The 25,815-nt window shown below is 43.3% G+C and overlaps 2 protein-coding genes across 6 annotated transcripts in view; both read left to right on the top strand.

Moving 5' to 3' along the window:
• Positions 1-225: 225 nt before the first annotated feature.
• On the top strand, positions 226-10,604 carry lrrc61 (leucine rich repeat containing 61). Of its 3 annotated transcripts, none has more exons than XM_033014861.1 (9): positions 226-402; positions 823-918; positions 2,031-2,177; positions 3,061-3,121; positions 3,234-3,319; positions 4,106-4,171; positions 7,156-7,224; positions 9,667-9,789; positions 9,942-10,604. In XM_033014861.1, exons 2-9 carry the CDS (start codon positions 915-917, stop codon positions 10,025-10,027), a joined length of 642 nt encoding a protein of 213 aa, XP_032870752.1. In that variant the 5' UTR covers positions 226-402; positions 823-914; the 3' UTR covers positions 10,028-10,604. The 3 variants fall into 3 exon arrangements, with proteins under 3 accessions (XP_032870752.1, XP_032870751.1, XP_032870753.1); XM_033014860.1 differs by lacking the exon at positions 226-402 and adding an exon at positions 502-730; XM_033014862.1 differs by lacking the exons at positions 226-402; positions 2,031-2,177 and adding an exon at positions 502-730.
• Positions 10,605-18,770: 8,166 nt separating this feature from the next.
• The window catches only part of idh3a (isocitrate dehydrogenase (NAD(+)) 3 catalytic subunit alpha), a 30,112-nt gene continuing 23,067 nt past the window's right edge, over positions 18,771-25,815 (top strand). The window contains exons 1-3 of one of the 3 annotated variants that reach the window (XM_033014757.1): positions 18,771-18,855; positions 20,325-20,384; positions 23,066-23,149. In XM_033014757.1, the coding sequence (XP_032870648.1) occupies positions 18,826-18,855; positions 20,325-20,384; positions 23,066-23,149 (174 nt within the window). In that variant the 5' untranslated portion in view covers positions 18,771-18,825. The other 2 variants (XM_033014758.1, XM_033014759.1) reach the window with 2 other exon arrangements.

Here is a 25,815-nt window from a genome sequence, read left to right as displayed (position 1 = left end):
AAGATACTAGAGGAGCGCTCCTCTAGCATCTTTGCTTTGGCTGTTGTTGCCCCTTCAGCTCTCGCTTCTATCTACCGTCATTTCTCCTCACTTTTGGAATTCTGAAGTGGGATAAATGTCTCTCACGCCTACCCCGATTTCCATAATTATTTACAGCGGAAAAATTGACTATTTCGGCGGGTTTTAACGGGCCCAATGCGCTGGAAACAATGGTGTTTACCTCCAGTTTACCGCGTGTACTCCACTTGGCGTAGCGTAGCAACCTCGACTGCCGTGCAACCTCCCTATTCAATGTTTCTGGAACTTTCGTTGGAGTCCTGAGGGAGTCAGTGTTATTTACTCAGCAATCTTTCTAAACGTTGTCAAAGAATGTTTTTCACAGCAACGACGTTGAATTAAACTGTAAAATGACTTTGTTTTAGGGGGAGCCGGGCGGCCTCTACACCTGGTCGCTGGCGCTTGTTGTGTTCGCTGTGAGCATCGACGAGCTCCCACCGCTTCTCCGCGCTTCGGACCATGGCAACGGTTGCTCGGGGACGGGTCGGCGGGGAGCTTGGTTAATGTAGTCCCGGGGCGGCCGAGCTAGAGGAGCCGGAGACGGGGCAAGGAAGAAGCGGAAGCGGGGGTTTAGAGGGGTAAGACGACTCCAAGTAAGCAGCGCGCCGGAGGAGGCCGCGGGCTTCGGGCCGTTGCCCGGGCAACGGTGGGATGGAACCCAAGGCCAGAGCCGGTGAGTGGAGTGAGCTGGAGCCGGCGACAGACCTCCTCCCCGCTCAGCAATCACTCCAAAATCTCTCATCATCGTTTCCTTTGTTATTTCAGAGGATGAAGATGTCAAGATCACCGTCGAGCTGCTCAAATCGACCACTGGGGAGTTTGATCTGGAGTCTATTTTGTTCTTAAAGCTGACGAAAATGAGTGAGTGGTGACACTGGCTGTCGAATCCCGTGTTTTATTTTGAACAAATGCAACCTGCTGTCTCTGTCTGTCCCTGTCACACTCTCACTCTTTCTCTCTCTTTCTCACACTCTCTCACTGTCTCGTATCATTTTGGTTCCTTGCAAAAATCACTCTCAATGTATTACTGGTATATTGTCAGTCAATTTGATGAGTTGCTGTTATTTTACTACCTTATCACTTCATAACTTTCCAAAGAGCTCTTACAAAATTGGATTCTTGTTTGATGTGCAGTGACTCCAATTTTACAAGCAAACATGGTTACTGAATCCACACATAGCCAGGCCCAAACTGACTAAACAGTCTGGTTGTTTTGTCACAGCTAATTGAGCAACTGCATTGAAGGAACGATCAAAAGAGCTCCATCTGATTCTCTAAACAACATATACTTGCATTGATGTGATTTATTTTGTCTTTAAGTATAGTTAAATAACTGGACCAGATGAATGATGTGTGTTCGGGTCAGAGCAGGTTCTTTCTCCCACCAAAAACACAGCAACTTTGGTATCCATATGTGAGCAGACCTGGTATTTTAGTCCATTATGTTTCCCACAGCTCTCTTCACTATACTTCCCCCCTTTCGTCCCTTTCTTTTTGACATTCTCTTCACTTAGCTTCTATTCTTCCCTCCCATCTTCACGACTTTCCATAAAGTAGAGACTGTAACAGATAGCTTACTCGTTCAATAACCCTATTGATACTTTGAAATCATTCCAAGAGTTATGTGCTTTCTCCTTTCACTCTGCATCTAGAGGAACACTCAAATTTTATTTTAGAGTGAAGCCATTGACACATTGTGCCAGTGTTAGACAGTGATCTAGCTCCCTAGAATGCCTCGGTTCAGACAGAAACTCTTGGTATCACACAGCCACTTCTCCCTGGTGAAATGCCATCAGCAATCCAACACTTCATCTGTAGGCTAGTTCCTTTGTACTTTTGACAATAGTTGGAAATATCAATTTTTAGAAAGTAAAACTTAAAATATGATATAAACCCAAGTGTCTTTTTTTAACAAGAGTAGTTGCAGAAAGGAAAATTATATAAAGGAATATTTGTGCTGTTGCTTGCTGCAGACATCAGCAATCTTGGATGCATTGGAGACTGTGTAAATCTGGAGAGGCTGGACTTGTCGAGAAATGATATCTCAAACCTCAAGCCCTTGGCATCACTGAAACTTCTAACTGTGCTCAACTTGTCAGCCAATAGAATCTCCAATCTCGGTAAAGTGACTATCTTCATCATCATTAAAAATAATTTAAATTAAAATAATCACAAAATCTCTCATCTTCGGATTTAGTGATCTTAATGTGAACCGTTTCCCTCTCCATAGACGCTGTCTGATATATTTCTGTTTGTATCGCTTTTTGTATCGCAAGAACTTGGATGCTTCATCTTCAATAATTAATACTATTGTTGAAATATTGCATTGAGAATACTTATAATGTAACTCTTGCATAGAAAATAAAGTGCTGGAGTAACTTAGCGGGTTAGGCAGCATCGCTGGAGGACATGGATATGCACCATTCAGGTTGGGACCTTTCTTCAGACTATTCCCTGAAGTATCACTGAAGTATCACTTAGCTGTATCACGTAGCTCAGGTCTTTTCATCTGTTCATTTACAAATGTTCAATAGAGAATTTAAGCTCATAGTTCAACATTTAAAAAAAAATGCAGTTTACACTTTGCACTTTGCATGTTTAAATGATGTGCACTCGGGGGTCTGATTTGCAGTTGAGGAAAACAGCCAATAAAAGTGGGTTTGAAATATATTAAATCTCACCCGCCTGCACTATGCTTCTATTGGAAATGAAGTGGTGGTGCCACCTTCAGTCGGAAACAAAATAAACACATAAAACGATGGAAAAGCTCTTGTTAGTCAGAATCGTCAGTGCAGAGAGAAACAGGGTTTACTTTTCATGCCAGAATGTTCTTATTGGGCTGCACTTGTCTTTTGTATTTATTTCGATAAGTTGGTAGTAATTTAAATTTCCAGATTTCTCCTCTGCCTTGAAGAATGTTAATATCTTATGGAAAAAAATCACATTCTTTACCCTCTACTTTTTCCCTTTGTTAGTATTTTCCACATTTAATTTCTATTCCAGATCCTCTGTACTCCTGTGAAAATCTGCAGAACCTCAATTTGGCAGGAAACCTAATCAGCAGGTTAGTGTTGAAAACTTGTTTGCAGTATCCTGTGTGACAGAATTTCCAATGTTAGTAGTTGCAGCAGTTTTGGATATCTCACCTATCTCCGTTTCTGTGCATTGCTCTTTAGTGTGGATGCACTTCGTTCAATAACCAAGCTGAAGAATCTGGATACGATTCGACTGAAAGATACAGTTTGCAGCTTTAGTAATCCAGGTAACTCTTTCTCTTAGCTGTGGCTTGATTCATACCTTCACTTTTCAGGTCAGAAGCTTTGAATTTAAACCTTTCTACAAAGCTTTGAGCATAGAATTCAGACTGTTATTCCAACACTAACAAGACCGATAGTAAGGGAATTCTCGATTGTCGAATAAACCGTCTTTAAGATGAAGTAATAACCAATGAGTTGGCTTCTGCCTGGATGTAAAAAATCCCATGGTACTCCTACAAGGGAATTCTCTTATGCTTAGGCTAATATTCATCCCTCAATTGACATTACTAAAATCATTTATCACATTGATGTTCATGGGAGCTTGCATATAAAATAGATTCATGCTTTTGTGTAACCGAATAGTGAGAACCTCATTGAAAGTAAGGCACTTGGAAACATCCCAAGGTTGTAAAAATGCACTAATTCTGTTCATCCTTGAAGGAAATGCGATAATTAGACAAGAATTAGGTTAATTTCTGGCCCGAGTATGTGGCGGAACAGCAATAGTTCAAAGACACAGAATAAATCCTATGTTTTCCATTATTTATGGTGTCTTGGCAGAATGTAATGTTGCAAGGTTAAAGAAAGGGCAAATCCATTTAAAGCTATTTAGTCACCATGTAATGGTTCCTGTAAATGCAGCATATATATTATCTGGGATATTAAACCGCTTTTAAAGGACAGCAAAATTGCTACCTCAAAGTTAACACGTTGTCAATGTTGTAAAGCACTGGGACATGCATCATAAATATTTCTACAGAAAGATGTGACTCTAAATCCTTTGTTTTCAGTGTGTATGAATACATCATATCTGAACACTATACTAGACATGTTCCCAAACATAAAGATATTAGATGGTGAGTAATTTGAGAAACTGTAAACAATAGAAGTTTCTGTTTTAAGATATTTATGCAGTTGTTCTTCCCTAATGCCAGCAGGAACATCAGTGTTTATCTTCACATTCCCACTCAAATGCAGATTACCATCACTGGTATCCGACTAAAGCATGATACCAGTGACGGAAATCTGTATTTCTGTGGGGGTGTGCGTTTTCTATGGGGGATGAGCATTTTCTGCTCTGCCGCGATCAGCAGTTCGCTCATTGCAGAGTTCCAACAGGAAAGCACAATGTTCTGCAGCTTTCCCGAGTCTTGGGGTGGAAACCTGCCTGCTGACCAAGCACAGCAATCCCCATTCAAATGATAAGGAGGCATTAGCTGCAAGATAATTCAATTTATTTTAAAAAAAACTAAAAAAAAACACCTATTTAATCTCATTATTTACATTTATTTTTAATGCATGAATGTATTTTTGAGAACATTAATTTTTTTTAACTTTTTCATGGCCTAAGTGTTCACAGAATTGCAGAATACTTACAATTTTAAAGGAAGTCATTCAGCCCACAGAATCATTACTGTTCTATGTAACAACAATCCAGCTGGTGCATCTTCCTATCGCACAATCTTTCCTTTCAGAGACATCTCATATTCCACTGGGGTTCCTTACAACCCAACATTATGAGCATTGAATTCTTCAATTTTAAGTAATACCCCCCCCCCCCCCACCCACCCATGTACCTCTCTTTCACCTGCCACCACCCACAGCTTTGGTTCACGCACATTTCTCCCACAACCAGTCACCCTGCTCCTTTTCTCTTCGTATCCTCATCTCCTATTCCTGAGTCCAAAATTCCTCTTTTATCCCGTCCTCTTTCCCCTACCCCGTCCCCTTCCACCCACATCCCTCCATTCGGCTTTGCCTCTCCATTCCGGCTTTCTCCTCCTTACTCCAAACAGTCTGAGGAAGGATCTCGACATGATACGTTGTCAATCTATTTCCCTCTACATATGCTGCCTCTAGCCCTATCATTTTTACACATGCAGCAATGGCACATGGCAGATCCCAACAGAAATTTGTGCCTGAAAGAATATTGCAAAAATTGCGTGGCCTGAGAAATGGCCAGCCTCATTGATTTTGTATTTGCACAATATTGAAACCATCCTATCAATTTTAATAGAGCTACTTTTTTTTCAAATAGCTTCTCTAAGTTCTTCTGGGCTATGCTGCTGTCATGGTTCTGATGTTATCAACTTATGAATTTGTACAAGCAGGAGTAGGCCAACAAGCCCGTTCTATTATTCAATGTAATTGTATCTGATCTAATTAAATGGATCACCCATTATTTTGTAATTAGGTACCCTGGTTCTGGATGTCCATAGTTGAGAAACATCCTCTCAGCATCCATCATGGTGATCTCCCTCAATTCTTTTTGTTTTTCCTCTCATTCTTCAAAACTATTGCGTAAGGGCACAACCTCCTATCCTATCAGGCCTCTCTTGATACATCAATACCTTCCATCAAGGAATGAACCTACTTGCAAAAACAAGAATATAATTCCTTATGTATGGAGACTAAAACTATTCGGTACTCACGGAGGGTGTCTCCCTTGCACCCTGTAAATTTGCATCAGAACTTCAATATATTTTTATCCTCCATGCCCCTTACAGATTTCATTAACCTTCCTCTGTAATTGCTGTACCTGCATGCTAGCTCTTTGTATTTCAAACACTTCCACCCCCTCACCCACCGATCCTTTTTCTACATTTTGTTGTCTCTATTTAATTATCTTTTTTTTTTTATTTCTTCCTTCCAAAGTGTATAATTTCACAATTTACAACATAATTCCTATCGATCAAGTTCTTGGCTATTCACTTAACTTATCCATACTTCTTTTGAATGCTCTTTGTGTCCTTGTAAGTTTATAGTTTATCTATCTTAATACTCTCAGCAAAGTTGTGACCACACGATTATAGTATTAGTTAAGAATTGCCGATCTGAAAAATGGCCCTTTTATCCCCACCATCTGTTTTCTTTAGTTGGCCATTTCTCTGTCAATGACAATAAAGAATCCGCTAAACTCATGTACTAACCTTTAATTAGATATTATTAAATGCCTAGAAATCCAAATACACTGTATTTGCTGGGTCCACATTATCCAAACTCTTTTCTTCATCCTTAAAAAAATTCAAAATCTCATGAAATATCTTATCAGCCAACTCCCACCTTCATGAAAACCAGGCTGTTTATGATTATGATTGATTTCTTAATATTTTCTAGCAGCCCACCAAGTTGCAAAGTTAAAAGGAGATCTAAGATACTAAGAAATAATTTAATAAATAATGTCTATATTTTCTCTCCATGGTGCTCAGTTCTTTTTGATTTCCGATGGTGTCAGATAGTGCCATTTGCCTGTATTTGGCCCATATCCCTCTGAACATTTCCTATACGCACCTGCCTCAACTCACTGACATCTTGTTCCATATACCCTCTACGCTCTGAGTGAAAATGTTGCACCTCGGGTCCCTATTACATTTTTCTTCTCTCCTACGTCCTTAAACCTATGTTTTCTGGTTCTTGATTCCGCGACCTTGGGAAAAGACTCTTGTGTATTCACCATATCTATTCTCCTCATATACACCTCTAAAAGGTAATTCCTTAGCCTCCTGCGCTTCAAGTCCTAGCTTGCATAATCTCTCCCTACATCTCAGGCTCTGGAGTAATGGCGCATCATTGTAAAATTAATTGGGGAATTATAACTTTTTGGTCTTGAATCTGAAAACAATCCATCCTGTTCTGTCAGCTGTTCCAAGTGAAAAATTAAAGATAAATGTTTTTGATGCACTCGCAGTTATCAAGTGTTACAGTGATACTTAAGATATTTCCTTTTCTTTGCTTTAAAGTTTTTAAGTTGCATCCATTGTCTTTTTCCATACCTTTATTTTTGATGAAATTAAAAGAATCTGAGCACTTGAGAACTGTTTCTGTTCTGTTCTATTCACAGGAGAGAGAGTGTCAGGAAGGGGCAGTGATTTGTACCGACTCTGTAAAGACATTGATGATTCTCTGAAAGGTTTGATAGTGCTTTTTGGTTTGATCGTAATTTAAATGGCATTTTCACTCCAGTAAAGTGAGTACGCAAACTGAAACATGGGCCGAACTAAACTGTTAATGATTCAGAATGAAGGGATATGGATCACGTGCAGGCAGAGCAACTTAACTTTGTATCATGCATGTTGAGCACATAGTGTGCCGAAGGGCCTTTCCCTGTGCTATACTGTTCTATATTCTATGTGCTTTGCCAGTCTGGATTTCACACGTGCCATCCTGGTTATGATTTTACTCCCAAATTACTTAATTGGCGATTCTACTTCTGTGAAATGTTCTCTAGCTCTGTTACCTACTTAACCAAATTAAAAGGGTAAGTTTTGTTATGTTCCATATATCCACCACCCTGAGTGTGAAGCCCCTCGGGTTCCTATTAAATGTTTCCTCTCACCGTAAACCTATACCTTCTGGTTCTTGATTCCCCTGCTCTGAGTAAAATACTCTGCACAGTCACTCTATCTATTCCCCTCGTGATCTTATATACCTCTATAAGATCACTCCAAAGAATATAGTCCTTTCCAGCTCAACATCTGCCTATAGCTCAGACGCTCAAATCTGGCAACTTCTTTGTTGGGTAGTTGGAGAGAGTTGTCTTTCTGATTGGAGGCTGGTTTTTGTTATATACATTTACAATTTGGATGACAATGTGGTGAATACTGTTAGTAAATTTGAAAATGACATCAAAATTGGTGACAGTGGCCAGTGAAGAAGGATATCTATTTACAACGGTATCTAGATTAGTTGGGAAGGTGGGCCAAGGAATGCCAAATGGAATTAACTGTGGCAAGTGAGAGGTGTTGTACTTTGGTCGAACCAGGGCAGTACTTGCACAGCAAATGGTAGAGCCCCGGAGAGTGTTGAAGAAGGGAGACATCTAGTACAGGTGCGTGGTTATCGGGTGAGACAGGTGGATAAGGTGCTGAAGAAGGTATTTGGCACATTTGTCTTCATCCGGAAGGGTACCGAGTACAAAAGTTGTACAAGTCATTGATGAGAACATACTTGGAGTCCTGTGTGCAGTTCAGGACATCCAGCCATTGGAAAGATATCATTAAATTGGAAAGGATGCAGAATAGATTTACCAGGATGTTTGTGTAGGAAGCAACTGCAGATACTGGTTTAAACCGAAGATAGACACAAAATGCTGGAGTAACTCAGCGGGCCAGGCAGCATCTCTGGAGAGAAGGAATGGATGATGTTTCGAGTCGAGACCCTTCTTCAGACATCAGTCTGAAATAATCTTGCCCAAAGACAGTTTTAAGAAGGTGGTTGAAGGCAACAATGTCTGACTACCAGAGTCAGAGATTATCAGGTTTACAGTTAGAACCACATATGGGATGTGGCATCACTCAGAGTGTATCTTCTTCATGAAACATAATGACAAAGATGCTCGAATAATCTGAAATAATGCTGAAATGGGCATGAGATGCACGATTGTGTGCGTGACTTTAAACTGCCTCTAACCTTGATTTAGTTGCTATCTTCACAGATACCATCATGGGCTTTTTGCAACTTTTTAAAATGTATACAGGGTCAAAAGCAACAAAAGCAAGCAAAAGCAAAAGTAACTTTTATTATGCCATTCTATGTGCTTAACACTTGATCTGCTTGTGTACATTTAATTAATCATTAAGTGGCAAAATTAACCACTTTGCCCATGCATTGTCTTTTTATCACAGGTATAATTGTTAAGAAAATGTTAGCTTCTCCTTTGAAGCTTGGAGCAAGGTTACAGTTTTTGTACTGAATTAATTCTGAGGCTGCTTGATCCCCATCAACCAATTTTGTAGTTATGAATTTATAATGAAAAACATTATGACAGGAAATAAACAAATATGTAAATGCTTTTTACCTCTTTGCCTGCTCTTGTCCACCCAAGAGCAGCATAGTGGTGAAGTATTAGTGCTGCTGCTCCAACGACCCTGTATTGATCCTGTCAGTGTGGAGTTTTCACGTTCTCCATGTGACTGCAAGGGTTTCAACCCATGTATTTTTCTCCCATATCAAGGCCAGTAAATATATCTACCTCAAACATGCACAGTCCGTATATTTTTTAATGTGTCATCTCAGCCGATAACTCGGGTTGCATTGTGAACATTATGTCCTATTTACCACATTATCATAGATAATGGAGGAGATGGTTGAGGTAGGTAGTATCGCAACACTTAAGAAACATTTAGACAGGTACATGGATAGGACAGGTTTAGAGGGATACAGGCCAAACGCAGGCAGGTGGGACTAGTGCAGCCATGTTGGCTGGTGTGGGCAAGTTGGGATGAAGGGCCTTGTAAGATTCTATGACAGACAATTTTCACACTTCATAAATACTTCATTAAGAGCAATTCACTTGGGGAATATCTTCACGTTGTGAAAATTATTTACAGAGATGCAAGTTCTTTATTTTCAGAAATTGACAGCATTCGTCCTATCCATGTATCGGTCAGTCCGACAAAATGGGTTGAGGACAGTTACTGGGAACTGAAACCAATGCAGCAAACTCAGACTGATAAAGCTTCTGAACAGTTTTTTGGTAAGAGTCCTCTTGACTTGTTTCATCCACTGTGCAATTTTAATTTCTAACAACTAATTAAGATTTTGTATTTGTAATTTATTTACGTATTTTCTTTGAATTTTTCGCCTCCATTTATTTTGAATACGGATGCTTCTTATTTTAATGTGTAGAACTTTTAAAAGGATGCAGAGAGCTGAAGAGCAAGGCTGCTGATGTCATTACAAAAACCAAAACGATGCCAAGGGCTGTGAAATAAGCCAATCACCTCTGATAATAGTCGCTGCTACCTCCAGAAACCTGAGCAATACTCAAACTGAAGCCACTGATTAATACAGACACCAGAGCCAACGTGCGTTTACCATGAAACTGTTACGGAAACCAAAGAAATGGCCGAACCCTCTGCAGACTGTTTTCTGCACATTTCTACGTGGGTGGAATATTTGCCGCAGAAAGCCATTAAAAAGCCAGACCTTATCACCAGGGATGATATATAACTTGCTGCGTTGAATTGGGTTTTACCATCTCGCATCCAGCATACAAGTGCACCTGTTGATCAGTTCTTAAAGCTTCTAAACCCTTGCACTATCACTGTACTGACTAATGTAGTAATTAATGCACTACGGATCTGTTAAAGTTTGATAATTTAACTGAAATGCACCAACTATTCACAGTTTGTGATCAGGTGTACATGTGATTTGTATCTGTTGTCTCTGTTGTATTTCAAAACCCTGGTGAGCAATATATTCATATAAGATGACCTGCAATACCAAACCATTTAATGTTTCCTGAAGAATGCTGCAGAAATAAAATACCACTATATATGCAAAAGCAAACCATGGCATGCTGACAATGTGAAATCAAAACTGAAATTTTAGATATAGTCAGCAGGCTGGGAAGAATTTGTAGAAGCAAATAGTTTATAGACACAAAATGCTGGAGTAACTCGGCGAGACAGGCAGCATCTCTGGTTAGAAGGAATGGGTAACGTTTCAGGTCGTGACCCTTCTTCAGACTGAATTGGGAGAGCGAGATACAGAGATACGAAAATGTGAGGTGTAAAAACGAGCCAAAAGAGGTGAAGATCAAGGAAAATATAGAATAGATCATTGTTAGCTAGGAGAAGGTAACAACAAAGCAAACAGAGATAAAATGTAAATGAAGACAGTTAGACTAGTTGGAGAACTGGAAAGGGGGGAGGAATGGAGAGAGAGAGAGGGAACACAAAGGTTACTTGAAGTTAGAGAAGTCAATATTCATACCGTTGAGTTGTAAGCTGCCTAAGAGAAACATGAGAAACATTGTTGTTCCTCCAATTTGCACTGGGCCTCACTCTGACAATGGAGGAGGCCCAGGACAGAAAGGTCAGTGTGGGAACGGAAGGGGGAGTTAGTGTTTCGCAACCGGGAGATTAGGTAGGTTAAGGCAGACTGAGCGGAGGTGTTCAGCGAAACGATCGCAGAGCCTGCGCTTGGTATCGCCGATATATAGGAGAGTACACCCTGAACAGCAGATACAGTAGATGAGGTTGGAGGAGATACAAGTGAACCTCTGCCTCGCCTGAAAGGACTGTCGGGGTCCTTGGGCGGAGTCAAGGGCGGAGATATAGGGACAGGTGTTGTGTCTCCTGTGGTTGCAGGGGAAAGTACCTGGGGAGGGGGTGGTTTGGGTGGGAAAGGACAAGTTAACCATGGAGTTGCGGAGGGAACGGTCTCAGGAAAGCGGAAAGGGGTGGAGATGGGAAGATGTGGCTAGTGGTGGGATCCCGTTGTAGGTGGCAAAAATGCAGGAGGATTATGTGCTCTATGCAACGGCTGATGGGGTGAAGGGTGAGGACTGGGAGGACTCTGTCCCTGTTACGCCTGGGGGGAGGGGGAGTAAGAGCGGAGCTGTGAGATATCAAGGGGACCCTAGTGAGGGCCTCATCCATGATGGAAGAGGGGAACCCCCGATCCCTAAAAAATAAGGAACATCAGATGTCCTGGTATGGAACATCTCATCTTGGGCGCAGATGCGGTGTAGACGGAGAATTATGAGTAGGGAATAGAGTCTTTGCAGGAAGCAGGGTGATAGCTGTGGGAGTCAGTGGGTTTTTAAGACATGTCAGTCGATAGTCTATCTCCTGTGATAGAGACGGTGAGATCAAGGAACAGTAGGGAGATTTCAGAGATGGTCCAAGTAAATTCGAGTCCAGGATGGAAAGTAGTAGTAAAGTTAACAAAGTCAGTGAGTTCTGCATGGGTGCAGGAGGTAGCACCGATGCAGTCGTCAATGTAGCAGAGATAGAGTTCGGGGATAGGGCTAGTGTACGCCTGGAATAGGGATTGTTAACAGTTTGGTTGCGACCTTTCATCAGAATCACTGCGATTAATGTTTAAAACTCAGATGTAAGGCATTGGTTTTGTTTTCAACATGAATCGCAAGTCATTGAATCATTGAATTGAATCATTCGAGCCATAGAGCTCTGAGTATTTCCCACCATGGCGTTTAATTTCCAAAGATAATCTATGTTGTCTTCTGAGTCTTTTCGAATTTCAAATTGTGATCCTTGATTACTCTGGGGCTAGCGCCTATTCCCCGGGCTTTTGAGTGTTGTGAAACATGCTGAGCTTTTGACAAGGTCCCTGAGGAAAATGTAAATAACATAGCTTAAATATATGCCTCCAAGATCCAGCCTTTGAAAGCAGTAGGGCTGTGTGCCTCATAAACTGTTTCAGCAAACTCTGCGTTAATCTTAATAAGCGGATTGGAGTACAAGAATAAAGATCCTAGAATTTCAGCTCTATCTATGCTCATTAAATTTGCCTCCTTTAATGTCGTATCTCTCTACACCCTTTCTATCTAAGTGCCTGTCTGAATGACTTTTAATTGATGTAACTATATCTGCCTCCACCAACTCTTCTGGTAGCTTGTTTGAGATAATCACCACCTTCTGTATGGAAACACCTATCTTTACATTTCTCCTGATAGGCACACCACACTGATAGACACCAGACTGAAGAAGGGTCTCGACCTGAAACGTCACCCATTCCTTCTATCTAGAGATGCTGCCGATTCCACTGAGTTACTCCAGCATTTTGTGTTTATCTTATGGTTTGAACTGCCTGTTACCTTTTTCTTACCGGATTCAGTATCACTGAGAGCTCTGAAGTAGATTGTGCTGTTTAAAACATGTGCTGTGGTTTTCAGTATAATCACAAAAAGTACTGAACCCAGGGTTGAACAGAATAATCTTTATCATTGGACTTTAACTTGCTGATAAGTCACAATCAGAAGATGGTTTGGTCTATCAGAATGTGACACCTCCTTGAGAAAAACGTGATTCCATACCAAACTTACTGGTAAGGATGTTTACGGCGCATCTTTTGAAATGTTAAAACAAGGACAACTTTTATATCAATTATTGACATTAAACTACCCTAACACTAAACACTAAACTATATTCAAGGCATTAGTACACTTATATACCAGTTGTCTCAAAGATTTGTAAATCTCCATAACCACCATTAAACATTTTTTAAAGAGATGCAGCCTGGAAATAGGCCTTTAGGCCCACTGAGTCCACGATGACCATCGATCATCCATTCACACTAGCTCTGTTATCCCATTTTCTCATCCACTCCCAACACACGAGGGGCAAGTTACGGAGACTAATTAACTTACAAAAACCCGCACATCAGTGGATGCAGGAGAAAGACAGAGTGCCGGATGGGGATAATGTGCAAACTCCACACAGTCAGCACCTGAGGTCAGAATCAAACCCAGGTCACTGGCGCTGTGAGGCAGCACCTCTACCAACTGCGCCGTTCACAAATAATTGTACTTTCTCTGCCTTCTGGCCAAGGCAGGAAGGAGTTAAGCATCTACAGATCAAAGTGATTTAATTTTCATTAGGTAAAATGTTAATACCACAGTCTATGTCATCAGAAACTCAATGCCAATTGATTGCAGTTCTATCTATTAATGATGAAGCAGGCAATTGGAAGTAAACTGCTTCATCTCCTCGAGAAAGGAAGTCAGGCAGAGTCACTTACTGGAGAACATAAGTAATTGACAAAATAACTACCAGTGATAAACAGTCCTTCTACACAGTAAATTGTAAATAGTCTGGAACACATTAGAAGGGTGGCAGAGAGCAAGTCAAGTCAAGAGAGTTTATTGTCATGTGTCCCAGATAGGACAATGAAATTCTTGCTTGCTGCAGCACAACAGAATATTGTAGGCATAAATACAGATCAGTTCAATGTGTCCATATACCATAGAATATATATATATATATACACACATAAATAAACGGATAAAGTGAAATATGCTGTTATAGTTCAGAGTTTGTTTGAAGTTATGTTTAATAGTCTGATGGCTGTGGGGAAGAAACTTTTCCTGAACCTAGATGTTGCAGATTTCAGGTTCCTGTACCTTCTACCTGATGGCAGCGAAGAGATGAGTGTGTGGCCAGGATGGTGTGGGTCCTTGATGATGCTGGCAGCCTTTTTGAGGCAGCGACTGCCATGGATCCCCTTGATGGTAGGGAGATCAGAGCCGATAATGGACTGGGCAGTGTTTACAACTTTTTGCAGCCTTGACCCAGTGAAGTTCTTAACCCTTTTCACCATCGACCCGTTGATATAAACAGGACTGTGGGTCCCCATCCTACCCCTTCCAAAGTCCACAATCAGTTCCTTGGTTTTGCTGGTGTTGAGAGCCAGGTTATTGTGCTGGCACCATTTGGTCAATCGGTCAATCTCACTTCTATACTCTGACTCGTCCCCATCAGTGATACGTCCCACATCAGTGGTGTCGCCGGCGAACTTTATGACGGAGATCGCACTTTGTCCGGCTATGCAGTCATGAGTATACAGTGAGTACAGCAGGGGGCTGAGCACGCAGCCTTGAGGTGCTCCCGTGCTGATTGTTATCGAGGATGACACATTTTCACCAATACGGAGAGACTGGTCTGTGAATGAGGAAGTCGAGGATCCAATTGCAGAGGGATGCACAGAGACCCAGATCTGAGAGCTTGGTAACCATCTTGGAGGGAATGATGGTATTAAATGCCGAGCTGTAGTCAATGAATAACAGCCTGACATATGAGTTTTTGTTGTCCAAGTGGTCCAGAGCAGAGTGGAGAGCCAATGAGATCGCATCCACCGTTGATCAGTTGTGGCGGTAAGCGAACTGCAGTGGGTCCAGGTTTTTGTCGAGGTAGGAGTTGATTTGCACCATGATCAGCCTCTCAAAGCACTTCATCACCACAGACGTAAGTGCCACTGGTCGATAGTCATTGAGGCACGTCACCTTGCTCTTCTTGGGCACCAGTATTATTGATGCCCTTTTAAAGCAGGTGAGAACCTCAGACCTCAGAATTGAAAGATTGAAAATGTCCGTAAAAACTCCAGCCAGTTGGTCCGGACAGGTCTTTAAAACACGCCCGGGTATTCCATCAGGTCCAGGCGCTTTCCAAGGGTTTACCCCTCTGAAGGATCTTCTGACGTCGGCCTCTGTGACTGACCGAAATACCATCACGGCGAATGGGGGCTCGGGTGCTGTAACGCCACGAATGCTGTAACGCCACGAATGCTGTAACTACCTACTGACAGCAAGCCGACTCCGTGTCCTTTTTAATGGCGTTTGTACATAGTATTTTTGGAATTCCAAAAGTACTATGTTCTCCCTATCAAAGTGTGCGTAAAACGCATTGAGCTCGCAGAGAGTGATGCTTCACTGACATTTGAGCTGCCTCCCGATTCCGTAGTGACTTTCAAAACACAACTGGATATATTCTAAAAAGGGCGGAATTAGGAGATAGATACAAAATGCTGGAGTAACTCGGCGGGTCAGGCAGCATCTCTGGAGAAGAGCAATGGGTGACGTTTGATGTCTAGACCCTTCATCAGACTGAGCAACTAGGAAATGAGGAGAACCAGGCTGGAAGAGCTTTTAAAGAGCTTTGGTTATGGGCTGACTGGCTCACTTTGTGCCGATTAGCTTTACGGTATTTCAAAGGTTCAAAGGTCTTTTATTGTCACGTGTACCAATTAAGGTACAGTGGTATTCGAATTACCATACAGCCATACTAAAAAAAAGCAACAAGACACACAACTACATAAAAGTTAACATAAACATCCACCACAGCAGATTCCCCACATTCCTCATTGTGATGGAAGGCAATAAAGTCCAATCTTCTTCCACCCTCCTTATTCTCCCGCGGTCGGGGCAGTCGAACAATCCGCAGTCGGGGTGATCGAAACTCCCGTAGCCGGTGGTCAAAGCCCTCGCACCGGGGCGATCGAAGCTTCTGCGGTAGGTTTGCAGCACAGGTGAGTTGTTAACACCATAGTGGGAAACCCCCACTGCTACGTTCACCTGTTGCGAAATTATAGGACTGCACTGCAAGAAGTAATGTGCCCACAATTTCACTGTCTGCTTTGGCAATGGTGTGGTACTACTGCGTACTAGGGAGAAGGAAATGAGATCCATGGAAATGGGACAGGTCTGCATAGCCCAGAAAAGTTAAATGTCGCCCTTCTCTGTCACTATAAGAACTCGCCTGTTTAAAGCAAAATACGAAGTACTGGAGGAACTCAGCCAGTCAGACAACAGCTGTGGAGAAAATGGACTCGTTGTTTTGAGGTCGGGACCCTTCTTCTGACTCGAGTCGGTATTTTGCTCAAAATTCCAGCATCTGCAGTTTTTTGCATCTACTGCTTAAATATTGCCATGGGATTGTTCTTGTTTATTTGAGAGCATTCAGAGCCTGAAGGCGGACCAATCTCGCAGGACCAAATGTGTAATGAAATATACAAAGTGCTGGAGGAACTCAGCGGGTCAGGCAACATCTGTGGAAAGAAATGGACAGCCAACATTTCAATAGACAATAGGTGCAGGAGTAGGCCATTCGACCCTTCGAGCCAGCACCGCCATTCAATGTGATCATGGCTGATCATCCCCAATCGGTACCCCGTTCCTGCCTTCTCCCCATATTCCCTGACTCCACTATTTTTAAGAGCCCTATCTAGCTCTCTCTTGAAATCATCCAGGGAACCTGCCTCCACCTCTCTCTGAGGCACAGAATTCCACCAGTTTCGAGTCATCCTTTCTCAAAGTGAGTCCTCCAACACTGTTATTTAACTCAAAATTCTAGCATGTGCATGACTCTGTAGCGGGACCAGTCCAGCACCTTCAGATTGAGGCAGGGTTGATAATGAGGCCAGTAACGTGATGACTCCCAGTACAATTTGCTGCAACAGAAGCTACAGTGGGTGAGGACGAGAATGGATGAATATTGGATGGATCCCTGCAGCTCTGCCCTTGCTGCCCCTCCCCCTAGTAGCAACAGGGACAGAGTCCCCCTAGTCCTTACCTTTCACCCCATCAGCCGTCGCATACCTCCAACAGGAACCCACCACTAGTCACATCCTCCCATCTCCACCCCTTTCCGCCTTCTGCAATGACCGTTCGCTCCACAACTCCCTGCTTAACTCATCCCTTCCCACCCAAACCACCCCCTCCCCAGGTACCTTCACCTGCAACCGCAGAAGTTGCAACACCTGTCGCTAGACCGCCTCCCTTGACCCTGTCCAGGGACCCCGACAGGTTCAGCAGAGGTTCACCTGCACCTCCTCAAAACTCATCTACTGTATCCGTTGTTCAAGATGTGAAGTCTTGTACATCGGCGAGACCAAACGCAGACTGGGCGATCGTTTCGCGGAACACCTTCGCTCAGTCTGCCTGAAGCAGGTTGCTGGACACTTTCATTCTCCTTCCCATTCCTACACAGACCTTTCTGTCCTCAGGCTCCTCCATTGTCAGAGTGGGGTTAAACGCAAATTGGAGGAACAGCATCTCATATTTCACTTGGGCAGCCTACAGCCCAGTGGTATGAATATTGATTTCTCTCACTTCAGGTAGCCCCGGCATTCCTTCTCTCTCTGTCCCTCCCCCACCCAAGTCGCACTAGCTTCTCATTTTCACCCTACGAACAGCTTACAATGGCCTGTTTCCTTTATCATTGTTACTTTTTTGCATATCTTTCATTCATTGTTCTTTATCTCTCCACATCACCGTCTATATCTCTCGTTTCCATTATCCCTAACCAGTCTGAAGAAGGGTCTCGACCCGAAATGTCACCCATTCCTTCTCACCAGAGACGCTGCCTGTCCCGCTGAGTTACTCCAGCTTTTTGTGTCTATCTTCGAGCTTTATTTTTTACTGCACACTGAATGGACACTGGTTGAGCAACGTTTTTTTGTTTCCTCTGGGTATGTGAGTACTCAGGAAAATGACAATAAAGATATACATCCATTGCCTTCTATGGCAGAGAATTCCCTTAAACTGTGACCCCTGGTTCTGGACTCCCCCAACACCGGGAACATTTTTCCAGCATCTAGCCTGTCCAATCCCTTAAGAATGTTATATGTTTCGATAAGATCCCGTCTCATCCTTGTAAATTCCAGTGAATACAATCCCAGTCGACCCATCCATTGGATGGAGGAGGCGGGCTTAGGGCTGGATCCTATGATTGACCTATTGATGACAGGGGAGGGAGGGCTTTCGGGGGGGGGGGCTGTGATTGGTCCAATGGCGATACTTAGGCAGAATCCTGTGATTGACAGTGGCCTGGCCCTATGAGGATACGGGGGGCGGGCTTTGGAGGTACGGAACCCGTGATTGGCAGTGCATTGGTCCAATGGTGCTGGGGAGGGCGGGCATTGGGCTGGATTGGGCTTTGGGGGGGGCGGGCCCTAAGATTGGCAGTGGATTGATCCAATGGCGACACTTGAGGGCGGGTTAAAGGCGGAATCCTGTGATTGACAGTGGACTGGCCCTATGGGGATACGGGGGGGGGCGGGCTTTGGAGGTACGGAACCCGTGATTGGCATTGGAATGGTCCAATGGTGCTGTGGAGGGCGGGCATTGGGCTGGGCCCTGTGATTGGCAGTGGAGTGGTCCTATTGGTGAGAGGAGAGGGCGGGCTTTAGGCGGGCCGGGTACTGTGATTGGCGCGACCAGGGGCCTGTGGTGACCAGGAGCTGCGGGTTGGAACAACGCAGCGCCAAGATGGCGGCGGTGGGACTGTGGAGGAAGGTGGTGAGTGGCCCGGGGCGGGGGCGGGACTGTGGAGGAAGGTGGTGAGTGGCCCGGGGGCGGGGGCGATGATGCAGCCGGGGTCGAGTACGCGAGCCTGGGCGCTTCCCTAAGGTTAGGGGCTTCCCTGTGGCTGGACAACCGCCGCGGAGCAGCCCAAGCGGCGAGGCCGCAGTGGCCGTGCCCTTGACGCCCGGGTGCCGGGCAGCACATGGGCGGATGAGGGGGCGGGGAGAGCTAGGGGAGGGGGGCCGAGCGGCGTGAGGGTCATTCAAAGGGTAACGGGTCCGCTGCAGGAGCCAGGGATCCGAGCGCCGTGTCCTCGCCGGAGCAGGAGGTCGGGGGCGGGAGAAGCCTCGCCGGAGGTAGGTACTGCTCGGGGTTGAAAGCTCGACACTGAGGAGAGAAGGAACTGCAGGTGCTGGGTTAAACCGACGATAGACACAACATGCTGGGGTAACTCAGCGGGACCGGCAGCATCTCTGGAGAGAAGGAATGATCTGAAGAAGGGTCTCACTCCTTCTCTCCAGAGATGCTGAGTTACTCCCGCATTTTGAGACTGACTGAGGAGAGATAGACAAGAGGCTGGGACACTGCGGTGTGGGCAGGAGGAAGAGATGAAGGAGACGTCCTTGAGTGAATGTGTGTGTGGGTGGCAGAATGATGAGTAATTAAGCAGTTGGATCCAATCGGGGGGGGGGGGGGGGACTGGGTGGATTGGCCTGGGGCAGTTGAGGGAGTAAGATCGGTAGAGTGGGCGAGTTGGGGTTGGCAAGGATATTGAGGAGCTAGTGCCAAGGAGTGGTGCATGGTTCTGTGGGTTTGGGAAGGACATAGGATCTTGCAGGATGGAGAAGACAAGATGAGCTTAATCAATGACACACACAGAATACTGAAGTAACTCAACGGGACAGGCAGCGTCTCTGGAGAGCAGGAATGGGTGACATTTCGGGTCAAGGCTCTTCAGTCTGAAGAAGGGTCTCGACCTGAAATGTCACCCATTCGTTCTCTCCAGTGATGCTGCCTGTCCTGCTGAGATACTCCAGCATTTTGTGTCTATCTTCGGTGTAAACCAGCATCTGCAGCTCCCTCGGGCATAAGAGGGACTTCTGCCTCTTTGCTCCAGCTTCTGCCTGTGTGGACTTTATGCTGTGATTGGTGATTTCCTCTAGGGTGCTTCAGTTTTCTCTGCACCCCAGTAGATTAATTGGCCTCTGAATTGTCCCAGTTATAGTTGGGAACTAGATGACTATGAAAGAGAGTGTAGATTGTGGGAATGGGAATATAATGACAACTGTCATGGGCTGAATGGTCTATTTAATGACGTGTGGGGGCACAGTGGGTGTGTTTTGTCAAATATAAATTGGGATTGGGGTAGAGTCAAGAGTGAGATGAGGGACCAAGGTGTTGGTGGGGTTAGCTGAGCCAACTGAAGCAAAAATCTGGTGACATTTCTCCTGTTTGTCTTTCAGGTATTCAGTGCAATGGGGGCAGTGAAGAGCCACAACTCCATCATCAGGACCATGTCTGATGTTAGTATTTCAGCTTTCAAACAGTTGCTGTGATCTTTTGCACAAATAATCTTGTGATTGCTACTTTCTGCTGATCTATACTAATTGGGGGTGATGTTCTCTGCACTGCTGTTGTTTATGCATTATCATACAGCCTTAACTGGTATTTGCACGCAGCATATAAGGCACAGACTCTGCTGTGCCTTATATGCCTAAAAGAAACAATATACAAGTGTTTAAGACACTGCAATATTTTGTCACAGTGCAGAAAACAAAAATTCTATAAATCTGAGAATCAATCTTCTCATGAAGGGATTCCGACATGAACATTGACTTTGTTTCTTTCTGCTGGTGCTGCCTGAAATGCTGAGTTTTGCTGTCATTTTCTGTATATGTTGCAGGCGGTGAAGTGCTTTATTTTGTATTTGTTTGTTGAATGTGTGTCCCAGGCAAGATTTGTATTTAAAAGGGTCTGAAGAAGTGTCCCGACCCAAAACATCACCGATCTATGTTCTCCAGAGATGCTGCCTGAAACGCTGAGGTCTCCATCACTGTGTGTATTTTTTGTGAACTAGTATTTGCAGTTTTGTGTGTCTGTATTCTCATTGTGAAGTGCAGATGCTGGTTTACAAATAAAAGACGCAAAATGCTGGAGATCTCAGCGGGGCAGGCAGCATCTCTGGAGAACATGGATAGGAATAAGACATGTCCCTCATTTTTCAATCAGATTGTGGATAACATTGTAATTCAACTTCCTATCTTTTCCTCCATATAATCTGGTATGCAAAACTCTTGCTCATCTTTATGATATGATTTAAGAATTGGTCTGTTAATGAAGAATTACAAACCTTTTAGAAACAGGTTTGTCTGTCCCTGGTCGGCGCAAGACACTCTCTGGCAAGTCTGATGAAGTTTCTCAGACGTGAATTATGGTCTGACAGGCTTTGTGTAGCTACTTTTGTTCCTCTCTAATTCCAGCCCCAGGCAACCAGTCCAGCTGAGTTGTGGGAAGATTTCTGCTTTAGTGTTTCTTTGAAAATATTCACCCCCGAAATCCGTGAATGCATAAACATTAAGAATATTCAAGACTAAGGTTTAGTCATACCGTGGAATTGGGTGTCATGAGGAGTAGACAGAAATGTGGTGGTGATGCCAAAGACCAGACTGCCCATGAGAGTCATACAGAGCAGGAAACAGGCCCTTCGGCCCCAATCACCCATGCCGAAGATAGAAACAAAAAGCTGCAATAACTCAGGCGGCATCTCTGGAGATGAAGAATGAGTGACGTTTCGGGTCGAGACCCTTCTTCAGACATGCCGGCCCGCATGCCCTATCTACTCTAGTCCCACTGACCTGAGTTTAGTTCATATCCCTTTAAACCTACCCTAGCCATAATATTGTATGATATTGAAAGACGGAGCATGCTTAAAGGGACGTGCATCTCGCATTTTTCTAATCTAATAGAAAATTCAGGTTTTTTAAAAACAAGAATGATTAACAAAACACTAAGTTTTGAGAGACATAGAAAGATGTAGACATTTCTAGCATTTGATGTTAACTAAGAAAAGGACAATAGGATTGGAAGATATGGTGGCTAAATTCATTGGTGACATTGGATTCTGCTCCTCACATCTCCTGTTCACATTTAAATCTTGTCCTTAATCCTTGCTCTGCTATTGAATCTGTCCTCTAAAACGCAAGTGGATTTACCAGTCAGCTGTCTTGATAAATAAACTCTGTCACATGTAGTATTTCTCCAGCAGTGGTGAAATCTCCCCGAGGCAAAGATGTTTGAACGATTTAGGGATCCCCTTTCTGTTAATTTGCGTGGTGCATCTCGTTGAATTTGCTTACTTTCAACCTTTTAAACCAGTCTGAAGATGACATTTGAGTATAAATGTAGGGGTCAAAGTGCTGGAGGAACTCTGATGAAGAGTCCTGACCTGAAACGTTGTGTGTCCATTCCCTTCACAAATGTTGCCTGGCCCACTGAGTTCCTCCAGCACTTTGTGTTTTGCTCAAGATTCCAGCATCTGCAGTTCCTTTAGTTTCCATAAATGCGTGATTTTCTTTGGCCTACATTTCTAATATTTTTCAGTAATGAAATATAATGAACATGTTGGATAATGAACAGTGGCACTCCCGATGTTACAGTGTTGGTCTCTGCACTGACGCACTCTGCCAGCAACCCTTCCAAAGTTGAATGTTTGTTGAATCATAAAGAAAAGGCAGGATTAAAAATAACTGCTTATGACTGTGAGTTAATGATTTGTGAACAGTGCTAAAAATACGTTGACATACAAACGTAACCTTAAATCAGCTTGTAATTCCAGATACAAAACTAGTCGGCTCTTGTTTCCAGCATCAACTGTACACAAAAGGAAAAGCTGCCTGATTACACAAACAATAGTTTCTGCAGCAACTGGGAAACCGGAATCATTGCATAATGCACTTCTGAAATATAATGTTTAAGAAAGAACTGCAGATGCTGGAAAAACCGAAGGTAGACAAAAAAGCTGGAGAAATTCAGCGGGCGAGGCAGCATCTATGGAGCAAAGGAATAAGCGACATTTCGGGGTCGAGACCCTTCTTCAGACTATAATTATAATTAAAATATAATTGCAATTTAAAAATAGCACTGAACAAAGCTTGAGATTTGACGTTCTTGGGACCTATTCTAACCATTGCAATAATTGTTTCAGGTACGAACTGTAACATTAATCCCCGGTGATGGCATTGGTCCAGAGATATCTAACGCTGTAATGAAGATCTTTGATACTGCTGAAGTAAATGATTTTTGCATATATACTTTACAATGTGGATGTTGAATGTGATGTAATCTGATTTTTATCTTACACTTTCAACTTTTCTCTCATTGGGTTCTGTGGTATTTTCAAAGTTGTTTTCTGTAATATTTCTTACTAAAACTAGTCATACATTTTCTTAGTAATCCCTGTGAGGATCTGGGTACAAATTGCAGTTTGCCTGTTATGGCCTCATTGCTTTACATAGTTTCATATTTTATTGACATACGCAGATCAGCCATTATTTGTAAGCCGTTATCCTGTGTTGTTGCTCTTGACTCTGAACCAGTTGCTTGTGGGTTTGAGTTCCGTTTTGAAGATGTGTGCATTGAATCTTTTATACTTTGTTGAGGAAGTGCTGCAGAAATAGCACCTTTGAGAATTAACGTATGATAGGTACATGGATAGGACGGGTTTGGAGGGATATGGGCCAAACGCAGGCAGATGGGACAAGTGTAGATGGGGCATGTTGGCCGGTGTGGGCAAGTTGGGCCAAAGTCCTGCTCTCTTAGAGTATTACTCTGAGACTCTATGACCAAATGGCTCTCTTCTTCCCTGACCTGAAGTGCTATTTGAAAAGAAGTTGGGATGGTTTTGTGATGTTGTGTATTTTGCTGTTCTGCTTTGAAGTTTAACGCACATACGTTTACTACGGTGTTTTCTCGCATTATAGCAGACCACATTTTTAGAAATACTCCATTGCCTGCAAAATAGTTTATAACTGATGCCATAGATTCTATTTTAATGTTCGCTGTTGCTTTTTATTAAAAAAAACTTTTTTCAAATTGACACAAAGTAGAACCACTGCTTCACAACGTCAGAGACTCTGATTCAATCTTGACCGTGGGTGGCTGCCTTAGCAGACTTTACACATTTTCCCTATGATCACATGCTTTTCTTCCAGCTGCTTTGATTTCCTCCCACGTCCCAAAGATCGTGGATTGATAAATTAATTGTCTGCTGTAAGTTGCTCCTAGTGTGAGGGCGAGTGGTAGAATCTGGAACTAGTTGGTGGAAGAATAAAATGTGACGAATGTGGTCTTGGTGTTGCCAGCATAGACTTGGTGGGCTGAAGCCTGTTTCCATGGTTTATCTCTCCGACACTGAGACTAGCTTGCACATGCCCAAAGATCTTTGCACATGACTCGCTGTTCAGGTTCGACCATTGAACAGCAATGGTAGACAGCGCCTCCCAGTGTATAATAATAATAATAATATATCTTTTATTGTCATTGCACGTCAGTGCAACGAGATTTAGTATGCAGCTCCACTGATGTACAAGAAAGGTAAATAAATACAATACATAAATAAACAAGCTGAATTGATTGCCACTGTCACAGCACTACCAATGGCTTACTGCTTCCAAGAAGAGCCAACTTGACTAATTTTGGTTCACAATTGTTCTTTGACTGACTCTATAACCTATCTAAAAATAAATAAAGCACACCAACAACCCTGGCAAAGCAACAGGAACCAGTTAACCGCTTGGGGAAGTTTCTCTGCATTTCAGCAGAAGCTCTGGTGAGGGAGGACAAATGGTTCCCTAAAACATGTCTTGGCATGTTTGTCAGTTGCACCAGGATGCAATGAAATGTTTGCATGCTAAATAGATAAAATAGTACATTGGTGTAAATATTGTTGTGCAATCTAGAGTAGTGCAGATAAAAACTGAGTGCAATCGCGGAAATACTGAATGAGGTGGATTATCATGGGGCTGAATGCCTGAGCTGCAGTTAGTGAATAGCTTCTGACATGGGTGTTCTTATTGTTAAGATGATCCAGAGCTGAAGGTAGTGCAAGAAAGATGATGTCCTCCATAGAAGTTTTTTTCCTGTATGCTCATCGCAAAGGGTCTGTATTGTCCAGGAGACTGGTGCAGATGTGGGCCATTGCCAGCCTTTTGAAGCATGTCATTGTGGCCATTGTTAGAACTAATGGGCAGTAGACATTGAGACAACTCAGTTTACTCTGGGACAGGAGTGATAGAGGTTTCCTTAAAGCAGATGGGGACAGTAGAATGTTGAAGTGAGCGGTTGAAGGTGTCAGCAAGGACTGTGGAAGTTAATTAATTCACAATTTCAGAAACCATCCACCCAGGCCAGCCACTTTCCGAGCATTTACCCTCGTGAAAGTGGATCTGACTACTGCCATCGAGATGTACGGGACAGAACCAGTGGGGCATCGGAAGTGGTGGAAGTTTAAGGAAAGTAACTTTCCCTACTGGAATTTTTTTGCTTCTTCAAAATGAGGTAAAAGGCATTAAGCTAATCTGGTAGAAATGCATTGTTGTTCGAAATTAGCCCCATATTCAGTTTGTAGAGCATGATGGTATTCTGGCCCTGCCACAGTCATCTGACATCCACTTGATTGTTTGAGCCTCTAGCTTGTTCTAAAGAGTTTTAAACAATAGGTGCAGTAGTAGGCCATTCGGCCCTTCGAGCCAGCACCGCCATTCACTGTGATCATGGCTGACCATCCACATTCAGTACCCCATTTCTGCTTTCTCACCATAATCCCCTGACTCCGCTATCTTTAAGAGCTCTATCTAACGATCTTGAAAGCATCCAGAGATTTGGCTTCCACTGCCTACTGAGGCAGAGCATTCCACAGATTCACAACTCTCTGGGTGAAAAGATTTTTCCTCATCT

The sequence above is a fragment of the Amblyraja radiata genome, chromosome X (assembly GCF_010909765.2).
Source record: "Amblyraja radiata isolate CabotCenter1 chromosome X, sAmbRad1.1.pri, whole genome shotgun sequence".
NCBI classification, from domain to species: domain Eukaryota; kingdom Metazoa; phylum Chordata; class Chondrichthyes; order Rajiformes; family Rajidae; genus Amblyraja; species Amblyraja radiata.
The sequence above is the reverse complement of the archived record's forward strand: the minus strand, read 5'-3'. Positions and strand labels throughout refer to the sequence as shown.

Bases quoted from the DNA above. Each gene is read 5' to 3' on its own strand.
- lrrc61 (XM_033014860.1), top strand. From the start codon at position 709: ATGGAACCCAAGGCCAGAGCCG. The intron at 3,320-4,105 runs GTAACTCTTTCT...CTTTGTTTTCAG, and splicing joins TTGCAGCTTTAGTAATCCAG to TGTGTATGAATACATCATAT. The intron at 9,790-9,941 runs GTAAGAGTCCTC...TTTAATGTGTAG, and splicing joins AGCTTCTGAACAGTTTTTTG to AACTTTTAAAAGGATGCAGA.